The 13,712-nt window shown below is 41.2% G+C and overlaps 1 protein-coding gene across 1 annotated transcript; it reads left to right on the forward strand.

Moving 5' to 3' along the window:
- The first annotated feature begins 375 nt into the window (after positions 1 to 375).
- On the forward strand, positions 376 to 13,644 carry recql4 (RecQ helicase-like 4). The gene is made up of 28 exons (XM_056399698.1): positions 376 to 759; positions 1,547 to 1,580; positions 1,711 to 1,808; positions 1,910 to 2,056; positions 2,172 to 2,329; positions 2,942 to 4,010; positions 4,141 to 4,223; positions 4,324 to 4,420; positions 4,695 to 4,860; positions 5,397 to 5,510; positions 5,626 to 5,790; positions 5,893 to 5,985; positions 6,086 to 6,222; positions 6,375 to 6,458; positions 6,844 to 7,032; positions 7,311 to 7,493; positions 7,687 to 7,888; positions 8,086 to 8,279; positions 8,652 to 8,735; positions 9,150 to 9,287; positions 9,427 to 9,528; positions 9,770 to 10,040; positions 10,425 to 10,554; positions 10,739 to 10,905; positions 11,120 to 11,297; positions 11,816 to 11,969; positions 12,070 to 12,178; positions 13,270 to 13,644. Exons 1-28 carry the CDS (start codon positions 676 to 678, stop codon positions 13,389 to 13,391), a joined length of 4,752 nt encoding a protein of 1,583 aa, XP_056255673.1. The 5' UTR covers positions 376 to 675; the 3' UTR covers positions 13,392 to 13,644.
- The last annotated feature ends 68 nt before the right edge of the window (positions 13,645 to 13,712 follow it).

Below are 13,712 nucleotides of genomic sequence, written 5' to 3' on the forward strand. Positions count from 1 at the left end.
TACAATGTATTTCGCTATAATAACAATGCTGTTGGACCGAATAAGCAGTGCATGGCCATAGGGTTTGGCAGAGGCATATTTTGATTTGTGGTTTTGTGCCTGTTGGGCAGGTGTTGATTGGCATTAATTTTGTCACGCAGATCTGGCAACCTTGCAAGGGCGTTTTATTGTAATGATATCCCTACATATTACATAAAGCCTTTTTCTCTTTCTTATTTATCTCTGTCACCTTAATGTTCATCTTTAGTCTTTCATAAAATCACAACACAATTTTCACCACGGAAAAGAAGCGCGTGTTTTGTGAGATTAGGGGATATATGAGGGAACCTGGCAACACAAAATGTCATTTTTCCGGCGCGGGAAAATCGTAAACAACACAGCGGAAGAAGCTCTTTACGACAGTCCCTTAATATGATTGTTGTGGACTACAAACGTAACAGTAACTTTTATTAAAGGAGGACACATTAAGTAAGTCAGGGTTACTAAATACACGAAGGTTTTCGCTTCCGGATTCAGAAAACAAGCGAACAATTACGTTGCGTTTCTTGTTTTTTCTTGTTAAAACTTACGTGTCGATGCAGCTTTCGCCTGAAGTCATGCCTCACACCATCTACGCATTATTAGAAAGTTAGGTCTGTCAGAAAGTCGGAGTGTTTTGTCGACCCTGCAGTCAGCATGGACCGCTACAACGAGGTGAAGCTTCTGCTGAAGGGCTGGGAGCAGGGGTTTGTCCAACAGCACCAGAGGAAACCCAATAAGGTGATTTAAATGTTAGCACACCGTTAGCTGCAAATGAAGCTTTGAACAACAATGACATGATATTTTGTATGTTTTTATATTGTTTATTTCATTATTGTTTTGTTTATACACAGGGCATACATGTATCTTACTGGCGAAGATGCTGTTGCTGTCACTGTGTTTCCATTTTTCTTAAAATTCATATTTCTTTATTTTGCTTTATTGAACGATACATTTATAAACAGCAATGCAGATGAACCACGGTGTTAAAAATCCTTGGCTTGTGTCTGAGCGGTAATAGGAAAAAGAAAAAATCAAACAAAACTGTCAACTAAGAAAAATACGGACATTGTAACGAATACGAAATAAACAACACGATAAGTGAATCCAAAATAAATACATTAACATGAATTGGTTTTCAGTGTAAATTAAAGGTTAGTAATTTCAGGTTCAAGTTGTACATCAGTTCTTTTGCAGACTTTGAGTTTATACATTTGTTTATATATTGTATTAATCAGCAGATTTTCCAGTTTATTAACCACTCCATAGATGTAGTTTGAGTTCAACTTGTATATTATTTTGTTTAAACCATTCTTACATTTGTTTCCATTACAGCTGGGAATGATGACAAAAAAGACAATATGCTCTGTTGTTTCAATGTCTATATTGCAAAAGGAGCCGATATTACTTTCGCAATTGAATCTTAATCTAAGGAATTGAATAATTAATTGGTAAATTTGAAATGATTTAATTCAGTTTTGACTAATGATAATAAAAGTTGAATATTATAATGCTCTTTAATTTCCAGGAGGACATTGACCAAGCTCCAGAAGAGACCAGGAGTGAGTACTGCCATTCAGTTGCGTTACAGATAAATGGATATATTTCCTTGATCCATACATTTAGTCCAACTGCAGCATAAATCATTGGTTTAGAGACAGGAGAGAATCACTTTGTGTGTCTGTATTTCAGAACTGTATAAAGAGTATCGCACTTTAAAACAAGCCAAAGAGAACAGCAGCAGTGATGCAGCCAGCGAACACGCCGAACAGTCCAGATCTACAGCTAAGGTCAGATGTCCAAATGCTATTTCTCTTTGTTATTTTCCACCATTGCTTCTCCCTGTCTCATCCATTTGCTTACTGTCTTTGGGTGTCATCTGTCTGTTCAGGAGTCAGACAGTTGGGGTGCCCATCTGAATCGTAGTATGTTGCCGGTGTCTTCTCCTAGACTAACATCCCAGGACAGAGACGGTCTTAAGGCCTCGGCCCAATACTATGGCCTAAAACTTAAAAACAACCTAGCTACACTCAGCAAGGTGAGGCACACTTTGAAAAAAGGCTGACCACAGTCACTTATGTACACATTGAGGATGGATTGGTCACTGTAAAAGCCACTTTGGTTTTTGTACTGATTTCCTTTTGTTATACCAGGAGAAACCTGTCTCGCTGAAGAAATCGGTCCTTCCTGGTCGGGTGCCTCTTAACTCCTTAAAAGGTGGACTGACTGGTCAGACAAACAGCCCTGTTGCTGCTGCTGCCACTGACAAGACCACGTCCGCTGACCCCAAATCGAACCCCTTCTCACCAAGGTAATTAAATTAAAGAGAGCATTTTAATGGTAGCTCCATATTATCAATGCATAATTCACAGTTAGATATATAACCACATTTTGCTGAATATTACATTGCAGTTCAGGCTGCAGCTAATGATTATTGTCATTATTTATTAATTGTTTAGTCTTTGAATTGTCAAAATGTATTTTAGAGTCCAAGGTGACGTCGTATTATCTTATTTTAATCCAACCAACTGTCTAAAACCCAAATAAGTCCAGTTTACAATGATATGAAAAAGAGAAAAGCAGAAAATCTTCACATTGTTGGAGTCACACCAGAAAATAGTTTTGGTATTTTTGCCTCATAAATGACTGAAACATTTAATCAATGATCAAGATTGTTGCCAGTTATTTTTGTTTCCATTGATGAATCAAATAAGTGTTTAAGTTTGACTTAAAATGTTATTTCTCAGTACAGTACACAGACACAGATTTTTTTGGGGGGATTTTTCAGTCTTTGTTATGAGTTAATTTTAAACATCCCTGTGTATTGCATCAGCCATCTTAAATATACAAGATATGTAAAAACTTTAATTTGAATGGAAGAACCACTAATGAGTCCTCCTTGTAACTGTGTCTTTGTTCACAGAAGAGTAACGACTTTCCCGCGGCCCCTGGCTTCAAAGACGTTACATCCAGTGGAGCCTGAAGAGCCGTTTGAACCAGTTGAGCCTGTCGGAGAGTTTAGTGATGAACCTTCAGATGCTGCCAATAGTTGTGGTAGTAATGTTAGTAGTAGAAGTTGTACCAGTGATGTCATTAGCTCACAAAATCAAAATGTCTCGAGTCTAGCTCCCTCTGCAGCCAGATCTTCTGCCTTGTTGTCGTTGTCTCCACCGTGTAGCGTAGAAACTTCAAGAGAAGATGTTGGAACCACAGGGAAGTTAGATGACAGTATAGGAGCTTCAGGAGAGAAAAAAGTGAATTCTGAGACATTAGGAACTCCACATCGGGGTATGTTTCCTTTGAGAGGGAGCCCACAGTTCCTCGGAGGTGTCAGAGGAGGAGTGGGAGGTAACGGTACTGGAGGAAGGCCCTCTCCTGCCAGCAGGCTGGGTTTTGTTGATAGGAAGTGGTTAGAGAGGTGTCAGGTGTTTGGGGAGATGGGGGCAGAGGAGACGCCTGGGGCAGGTAACCAGGAGATAGACAAAAAAATAGAGAGAGAAACAGAAGGAGAAATACAGGGGGGTGAAAGAGTAGCAAAAGGAGAAATAGAGACAGAGGGAGAAAGAAGAGAGACAATAGACATGGGGAGAGATGAAGGCTTTAAGGGTATTCCCAGTGACACAATAGGCAGTGATAGTGCACCAAAACCTCCCCGAAAACCCACTAGAAAAAACAAAGGGAAGGGAGGTGAGGAGTTGCAAGGAGGGCAGGCGCCACCTCCAACACCAGAGGGTGATGGTGAGACTAGTCCCAAGCCCAAAGGTACGAAGAAGAGAGGGAGGAAGAGGCAGAGAGAGGGAGTGGACATGGAGGGAGAGATGACACAGGAGGGAGGAGTGAAAAAGAAAAGGAGGAATGGCAAAAAGAAAGAGGAGAGCTCTGGGTTGAACTCTAGTCCGGCTCGAGGAGAAGGGAAGAAAAGGAGAACCAAGAAAAATGAAGAGGAAGATGGAGAGGGAGAAGAGGAGAAACAAAGCAAGGTACCAAAAAAGGTAAGGAGTTAGGTTTGTGTCCATCTTAGATCAAACTGTGTGTTGTTTCATATTATTTTTGTGCAAATGCATTAAGTGAAGATAAACATAGTATGATGGTATAATTAAATGTGGTATAATTTTTGTCAAGGTGCCCCAGGAGAACCTGTTGGGAGAAATAGAGGAGGAATTTGTGACTAAGAGAATGTATCACACTCAGCCTGTCAGAGCCAGGTGAGATCATACGTGACCCCACACTGCAAAATGGTGTTGCAGCGTCTCTTTTTGGAGCCTGTGTTTTTAAATTAAATGTTTAAATTTATTTTGACAACAGCATGAAAGGTGCAGAGGGTAACTTTGTGAAGATAAATCTGAAGAAGAAATCTCATGTCAAAGGATATGCCCTCAGAGGGGTAGCTCTCCGCAAACAGGTGAGTTTTGTGTATGTGTGTGTTGGACTTCAGTTGTCCTGCTCAGGATAGAAATGTTAAGATGAACAAATCTGACCAATCAGCTTTGTTTATTACTAAATATACAAAACCTGTCTTCAAAATCCTAGCAAGGAATGGATGTATTTGTGTAACTCTGTCCCAGAAAACCTATACATGCATCCTGTTCCACATGACTCCAGGAACAAAAATGTGTCTGTATTAATGTATTTTTTTTTGTTTTTTTTTACATGTAAACCTATTGTATATGTTTCAGTTGTACATGCAGAAATTCCAGCTGAAAGGTGAGCGTTTTGGTGGAGGTGCTGGATATTTTGGCAGAGGAAGGAGAGGAGGCTTCAGAGGGGGGCTCAGTCGCCAGGGTGACACCTGCTACAAGTGTGGAGGGACAGGACACTGGGCCATCGACTGCAAGGGACGAGGTAATACAGAGTGAAACACGTAACGACTTATTCATTTCCTTACACAATGACAATGGCAAATGTAAACTTCCAGGAAAATTCTAGGGAAAAAACACATTTCCTCTTGGCACAATTTATATTAATGTGCACGGTGCCTGTTAGATTAACCAATAAATGAATAAATAAATGAAGTTGCGCAACAGGGTGACCAGCTGTGCTATAAGCTGAACGGGTCATAGTGTGAGTGATAAATTTGGTTGTTTTGTTTGTACTACACTATAGACCCCTCTGTAGAAACTGGTGAGCGTGAACACTGACGAGTCAGATGTTTGTGTTACTATAATTAAAACCCTTTTACCTTTAATTAGTTGCTTGAAAAATACATGAAAACTGAGGGTTTGCTTCCATGTTTTTCCTCATCTTGTCATCTCACTTTGTCATATTTAATTCCATTCACATTCTTCAGCTGTAGTTATGTGCACTATGTTACACACATGGTATCATGTCTGAGAAGCTGTACTGATGAACAACAAATACCTCTGAACTCTGTTTTGTAGCCCCCCCTCCTCCTCCTGTTCCTGAGGAGCAACCTGTTGAAGAGGAGCCCTTTGAGCTGCCAACTCTGGAGGAGGTTGCCAGGGCAACGGGAACACTGCGACCTCAGCCGCTCGGTACTTTACAAAGTTCATCACAACTTTGGAAAAAATCTTGCTGCAAATACAAGAAACTCACAAGTACTTGTGTGTTTGTCGTGTTTGTGTGTATCCTGATGTTTGTGTGTTCCAGTGTCATCTCCCAGCGTCAACGAGGAGCAGCACCCAGAAAATGAAGCGGATCATAAGCATCAAGATGAGGTGTTGTTGAATGTGATTCGTCCTGACTATGAGCGGCCCGCTCCTCCCCCACCAATGGCACCACTGTATGACCTGACAGATGATGGAAAAGTCCAGGGTAAACACACGCGGAACTCCTTAAAAACAAGGTGAATGGAAATAAACAGATCTTTTCAAACATTAACTCATTAACTCTTCGTCTGTGTGTATGTGTGTTCAGCAACACCCGCTGATGTGTATGCAGCTCTGCAAGACCTCGGCTATAAGTCATTTAGACCAGGACAGGAGGAGGCCATCATGAGGATCCTGTCAGGTACGGACATACACAAAACACACAACACAGACTCTCTCTCTCTGTTTTTATCTGTGCAGCTATAATCTGTATTCATGTTTCTCTCTCTCTCTCTCTTTAGGTCTCTCTACCCTCGTAGTGTTGTCAACAGGGATGGGTAAATCGTTGTGCTATCAGCTTCCAGCCTACCTGTACGCTCAGAGGTCAAAGTGCATCACACTCGTCATTTCACCTCTCGTCTCACTGATGGATGATCAGGTAATCACAACTTCACATAAAGAAAATCAGCCAACATTTTGTCATTGCTTAATCATAATTGCAGGGCACAGAGCAAACATACCCTCTCACTGTGAACAGTGACGCAGCTGTTGTGATACATTTTACTGTGAATTGTACTTGTGTGTTTCCAGCTGTCTGGCCTGCCAGCCAAGCTGAAGGCAGCCTGTATCCACTCCAACATGACGATGAAACAGAGAGAAGCTGCGATAGAAAAGGTAACACGCATAATCAGAGTCTCCACAGTCACCACTCTTCTCCCCCTCAGTTGTGGATGAGTTTGATGTAAAAATCACAAATTGTTCATTATTTTTTACTTTTTTAAGTTTTAATCCAGTTCATTGACATCTAGTCTCATGTAATTCCCTTTTCCTGTAAAAATGTATTTGACAGTGTCAATCACAATTTCACCTCTAGTTGCATTTAGTAGCTCTTCTGGAGCTTTTGACTAATCGCAAAAAAAACCCTCAATTGTACAGAAGTGTTTTGATAGTTCAGTAATGCGGTTTAAGCAAAAGAGAAATCTTGGCTTGAACTGGAAATGTCATATGTTCAGTCGTATTTTCAGCCCAGGCTGTGTGCTCTTTTCCTCTGTTTGTCCAGGTGAAGTCAGGCCAGGTGTGTGTGTTGCTGCTCTCTCCAGAGGCTTTGGTTGGTGGAGGTGGCTCAGGTGCAGGGTGTCTGCCCTCCGCTCAGGAGCTCCCTCCTGTGGCCTTCGCTTGTATCGACGAAGCTCATTGTGTCTCTGAGTGGTCACACAACTTCAGACCCTGTTACCTGAGGCTCTGTAAGGTGGGTGAATGATGATTGTGTGTGTGTGTGTGTGTGTGTGTGTGTGTGTGTGTGTGTGTGTGTGTGTGTGTGTGTGTGTGTGTGTGTTCGTTAATAATTTTCAGTGCCTGGCATTTTGATCTCAGACTTTTCTCCTGATCATAGCTGAAATCTTGAGCACCACTGTTGGTTTATCACACACACACATTGATGTATATATGTACCACTAATTGCTACAACACAGTCTGATGAGTCATAGATAAGTGTGTGTGCGTGTGTTTTTGTGTGTGTATTTGTAGGTGCTAAGGGAGCGTTTGGGAGTGCAGTGCTTACTTGGACTTACTGCTACGGCCACACTGTCTACTGCTCTGGACATCGCTCAGCATCTGGACATCACTGATCAAGATGGCATTGCAGTCAGATCTGCAGCAGTTCCTCCTAACCTGCGTCTGTCTGTGTCCATGGATAGAGAGAAGGATCAGGTGTGATGATTTATATGTGTCCCTGTGCGTGTGACTATGCATAGTTGAAATCATCATCCTAGATTTACAGCAGTTGTGTGCAAATGTATAGTTTCCCACGCCCACAGACTCCATCTGTCCCCTTGTGTCTTTCTAGAAATATTTAAAACTCTCTTACTTTTTATCTGCATCTCTCCTGTCTTCACATTTTAAGGCTTTGGTGTCCTTGTTGAGAGGTGATCGTTTTGGTTGTCTGGACTCCGTCATCGTCTACTGCACCAGAAGAGAGGAGACCACTCGTGTGGCAGCTCTCCTCAGGACCTGCCTGCAGGGAGTGCTGGTTAAAGAAAACAAGCAAATCAGCGGCAGCAGCCAGACACAAAACAACCCTGTAGGACAGAGAAAGAAAGAGCTGGGTGAGGGCACAATAATTTGTGTTTTCAACTTTCTCACTAAAATGGAGAGAGAAATGTCAGGGGAAGAGGTAAAATGTAAAATAACAAGACATGCTAAACTTCAGCCAACAACATGGTATGGATAAGCTGCTGTATTACCTTAATCAAAAATCATTCTCCCTATTGTTTTTCGCAATGTCATGTCTTTCTGTGCTCAGCAAGGAAGAAGATTCGTAAACCACTGAAATGGCAGGCTGAGTCGTACCACGCCGGCCTCTCGGCATCAGAGCGCCGTCGCGTCCAGAACAACTTCATGTGCGGGGAGCTTAGAATAGTGGTGGCCACTGTGGCGTTTGGCATGGGCCTCGATAAATCTGATGTCCGTGGTATCATCCACTACAACATGCCAAAGGTGGGTCGTCGCTCTTGTGGCTCTTGAAACTTTGTAATCCCAGTGAAACTTCAGCTCTCACTTGGTGTGCGACTAGTAAACTTCTTGCTTCTAATTTTCAACCATATTATCAACAGTGGTAATGTTTGTGGCCATGAGCATTACATAAAACATAAAAAGAGATTTCATTTGATCTTAAACCCAGACATCACAACAAACTCTGGCAAGAATAAAGAACTCATTGTTTCTGTGGAAGTTTGTTTGCTTTTTAACAATTCTGTTGCATGATTGCAGGATGTAATTAGACCAAACTTTGTTAGATATACGTGTTTATCTATTATGGCCAAGGTCCTGTTTGTATCAGTATTCCCTTACTGGTAATTGTGTTTCCAGAGCTTCGAGAGCTACGTTCAGGAGATTGGCAGGGCAGGGAGAGACGGAGAACCGGCCCACTGTCACCTCTTCCTGGACCCTGAGGTGAGAATTAAACTGTTCATTTAAGAAGGGACTAACCTGACTCTAATTGTTTCAGTGCTCACAGCTCAAAACACGGGGTTTGTTATTGGATAATAACAATGCTATCTTACTGTTAAAAGAAACAATAAATACAAATTGATTGGCTGTATTTGATAAAAGTTTTTATGTACCTCCTTTATCGTGCCTTGAATCTATTTTTTGTCTTATTCATTTACCACTCAGTATATAATATTAGTAATCTGGAAATATATAAGATTATTTAATAGAGGAATTTGTAAAGTCCCGCCCCACACACACCAGTATTCTCGACAGCTGTCTGTTTTAATTTTCTTTCTCTGTGGCTCTCTGCTGGTTTATGTGTTGGTCCAGTGTTGCAAGTATAAGTGAATTCACTGCCTGTGTATTTGTGTGCAGGGTGGAGACCTCCATGAGCTCCGTCGTCATATCTATGCAGACACAGTGGACTACTACACAGTAAAGAGGCTGGTGCAGAAAGTTTTCCCTCCATGCAAATGTAAACGGATACACCAGAAACAACAGGAACTCATCAAGGTAACTGTCTCCTGTTCTGTGTGTGTGCATCTGTAGTCCACATGCGGTTCCAAGAAGTGTTTTTGAGTCCATGTTACTCAAACTAAAACTTTCTATAAAGTAAAAAATAAAACAAAAAAATCTGTCCATATACGTGTAGGACGTTGAAGACGCTGAGCTGTTGGAGATGATGGATGCGTGTGATCAAGAGAGCAACCTAAACCCTCCTAGTAACCCTAATCCAGAATCTGCTGCTGCACAGGTAATTAAAATGCTCTTTAATATCTTTTATTCTTTCTTTTTAACCATTTAACCTAATAAAAACTGTTATAATGCAGGTTATGCTTAAGAAAACAAGGAAACTGAAAAACTAAATTTAAAAGCAGTGTATGGTTGTTAATTTATAGTTAATTTAACAAGGACACATTTTACAAAGTGATATTAGTGGGGGCCACTATTTTAGGCAAAACGAGTGCATTATGTGACCTTGTTTTCACTGCAAGGAGTCGTCACATCCTGATTCAGTGGAGTTACCTGTCCAAGAAGGCAGCGATGAAAGAAAGGAGGAGGAGAAGAAAGAGGAGCAGGTTGTAAAAGATGAGGGAGCTGATGGTTCGGTGAAACACCAGGATGTGGAGGTGAAGGCCGCCGCTGATTCGCCGAGGGATCACGAAAGAGAGAGCACAGATTGGCCCAGAGAGCGAGTGTGTCATACGCACGAGAGAGCGATTCCCATCCAGCAGACTGTCGAGGCTCTGGATATCACAGAGGAAGGTAAGCGGAAACACTCACAAGCACATATACACAAATAAAGCAATTAAAACAAAAAGTAAAACAGTAAAACAGTGTGGTAGTAGGATGATAAATGCAGTATGTAGCAGTATTTATTTATTTATAACGAAGTATTTCATTACAGATTTAAGCCAGATTCAGCCCAGAAAAGATGGGTTCAGTCAAGTCTTCTGAAGTGAGAACATGGCATGTTTAGCTTTACGGTGCATTCAGAACAAAGTAGAATCTAGTGGCTGTGACAAATTAAAGGCACTAACTACAGTGAAAAATCAGTAACAGGACAATCACTAAACAAGACCACACAAGTAGAGCAAAACATAATTGATGAACTTTTTCTCTCGCTCTCTTTCTTTGTGTGTATTTCAGGAGTGGAAACACTGCTGTGCTATCTGGAGCTGCATCCTCAGCGCTTCGTCGAACTTCTGCACCCCACCATGTCTGTGTGTAAAGTCAGCTTCTATGATGGACCGAGGCAGCTCCAGAAAATCATGAAAATGTATGAAATGTTTGACGGTATTAAAGATGTTCTTAAAAAGCCACACACTCTGTATGTGCCACTTTATACCGTGTGCGCTTGACTGTGTGTCATTTTACACAAAGATATAGAACTGAAGTTATTTATCATTAGATAAATTAAAACGAAATCAGGTTTAATTAATTTGACCTTTTCCTCTCCACAGCTGTCCTCCTGTTGCTGTGGTTCTGGCCCGAAGGCGGATGGCGGGCGAGCGAGTGGAGACGTGTGATCAGCTGGAGTTTGATGTTGTTGAGGTTGCGGACACTATGGGGTGGCAGCTTCCTCTTGTGAAGAGAGGACTCAGACAGCTGCAGTGGAGCACTGATAGAGGTTTGTTTACGAGCGTGTTTGTGAGCTTGGGGCAGCCCTCCTTCTTTTATTATCATCACAGCAAATGTTGTAAGTGACTTGGTTTGTGAGTTTGTTGATGTTGATGTTGATGTTGATGTCCTGTCCTTACTGTCGCTGTCTGATGAAGGCAGCAATGCTGAAAAATTGACCAATGATACACAGAAACAATTGGTCATCGATATTTGTGTTTCAGCTGGCGGGCGTAGCGGCATCCTCGTTGAATTCTCCTCCCCGTCCTTCTACTTCCGCTCCTATGGAGACCTTAGCGATGAGGAGATGGACAGAGTTTGTCAGTTCCTCCATAATCGCGTGCAGGACCAAGAGAGAACACAGCTCTACCAGCTGACCACCTGTTTTAAGTCCTTCAAGAGGTACACACTGTTTTTAAATTTAGTTGTAGTTGCAATTCTTCACCCTCCAGTTAAATTCATCTATATCTATATTATTCCACTTAAAAATGGATTTGTTCACACTTGTGAAAGAGAAATTGGTAGAATGGTTTCAGATCTTTTAATGGGATGTCAATACTTGCATTGGTCTTAGATGGTTGTAGTTTATTCTGTACTTTGCGACTGACATTACCTAATCTGTTTTGCTTTGGTAATTCCAATAATTTATAAGTAATTAATGTTGCTAATGACATATGAATACTGTATCTCAGTTTGATCAGTTAAGTTATGCTGTGTACGACTATAAAGCTTGAGATTAAATGTTTGATTCACCAGTCCCTTATTCCACTATGAAACCTTCCACATCATTATCATTCAAATCTTAACCAGAAGAGAACCTGCAAAAATCTCAACTAATAGTTGAGCAGCATTCAAACAATCTCTTATGGGGCTTTTGAGTGTTAAGCGGACTTACTCAAAACTGTACGTGTTTTTCCCAGTGTTGCTTTCCAAAGCGTTTTGTCCTGCGTTGATGATTTGGATGTGAGCCGCAGTCTGCAGCTGAAAAACCTTCTCTCTGAGTACTTTGACAAGAGGCGAGACCGAGCCCACACACTCAGACCAGTGGACATTGAGGAGCTCGACAAATATAAGGTAAAACCCACAGGCTGGCCATCAGGACTTTCAGCTGAATATGTGTCTTGAATGCTCTGAATATTCTGTTTGACTTGTGTGTTTGTTTGTTTGTTTGTAGCTGCTGGACTGGGAAAGCCAGATCAGAGCGGACATCAGAAGTTTTCTATCCAACCGCGGCGATGAGAAATTTTCTGGAAGAGCTGTTGCTAGAATCCTCCATGGCATAGGTGAGAGCACACAAACACACCAGACCATCCGGTGACAGTGACCATGGAAACTCTGCACCTCTAGAGGGCGGTATAGGACTAATGGGAAAATTGTGAGATTTCTTCATTGAGCAGGTGTGGTCACATCTCCATAAGCTTTTACCTCCTCTCAGCTGACCAAATTGCCATTTTGTGAACAAATGAAGTGATTGATTTAAGATTATCTAATAATTGTCCCAGGCCCCAGACCACATACAGATGTTGCCAGAATTATTGGTACCCATCTGTTTAAAAAAGAAAAGTTTCTGTGAAACTGGCAAAAGCAACTGGCTCTGGCTCCACTATTTTCTATTCTGTTTCTATATTTGTATGTTTTCAATGAAACATCATTTTAAATGATACAAAAAAATGATGCAACCCTTAACCTAATATTCAAACTATCCCTCTGTTCTGTGGTCAGTTTTGTTCTTGTGGCCACATCCAGGGAGGTTGGCTACGGCGCCTTGGACCTTAAACGTGTTAATAATATTAGCAGCTGTGGTCACAGGAGCATTGAGCTGCTTAGAAATGATCTTGTAACCTTTACCTTGACCACGGTTTCCAATTATTTTCTTTCTTATCTCCTCAGACAACTCTCTTGTTTTCTGTCTCTCATCCATATTCAGTGTGGAGCACACAATGAGGACCTTTCTCCATATAAATAGGCTGAATTATAAGATTAAAGACATCTGTGATACTTACTGAAGACAATAGTCTGCTTGAAATATCACTACAACCCACTTATTTATCCCCACTTCCATTTTAGGAAGATTTTTGTAGAATAAGGAAGAATTCAGCTCTTTCGACAACTTCTTTGTTTTGCTTTATAGCAAACCAAAGCCGTGCAGGTGACAAAAGAGCTTTTAATTTCAATACCTCTCAGGAAGAACAGTTTTGTTTCAACGAGGTGTAGGGGTGCCAACACTTTTGGCCATGTCTGTATCTTCCTGGATTGTCGGCAGAGATGAATCAGGGGTAATTCAATCCGACTCTTAAGTGCATTCATGAGCATGATGAGCATCGATGCCTAATTTAAGGACGTGCATGTACCTAAGCTGAAACCTGTCTTTCAGGCAGTCCGTGCTATCCTGCTCAGACTTACGGAAGAGACAGACGCTACTGGAGGAAGTACATCCAGTTTGACTTCAACCAGCTCATCAGACTGGCCACTCAGGAGATCATTCACTTCAAGTGACCAACCAAACATGCACACACACAGATGTGCACATGCACACCACACTCACATCTGTGGATTTTTACCCAAAACAGCAGAGGTCTGTTTTGGATAAATTTTTGCTATAAAACCCTTTTTTTTTAAATGTAACTTTTCTTCCATCATGTTGAATCATTTAACTTAAGCTGTTTTCTACAATGTTAGGTTTTTGTATTTGTGTTAAAAAGGTTTTTCTTGGTTGGTTGTAATTAAATAAAATCTTTCTATTTTTCTAGCTTGGTCTTGTAGTGACATCTATTTGAAAAATATCTATTTTTTTTCACATAAATGAAAAACAGAAGT

This window comes from Seriola aureovittata, chromosome 16, assembly GCF_021018895.1.
Source record: "Seriola aureovittata isolate HTS-2021-v1 ecotype China chromosome 16, ASM2101889v1, whole genome shotgun sequence".
Lineage (NCBI taxonomy): Eukaryota > Metazoa > Chordata > Actinopteri > Carangiformes > Carangidae > Seriola > Seriola aureovittata.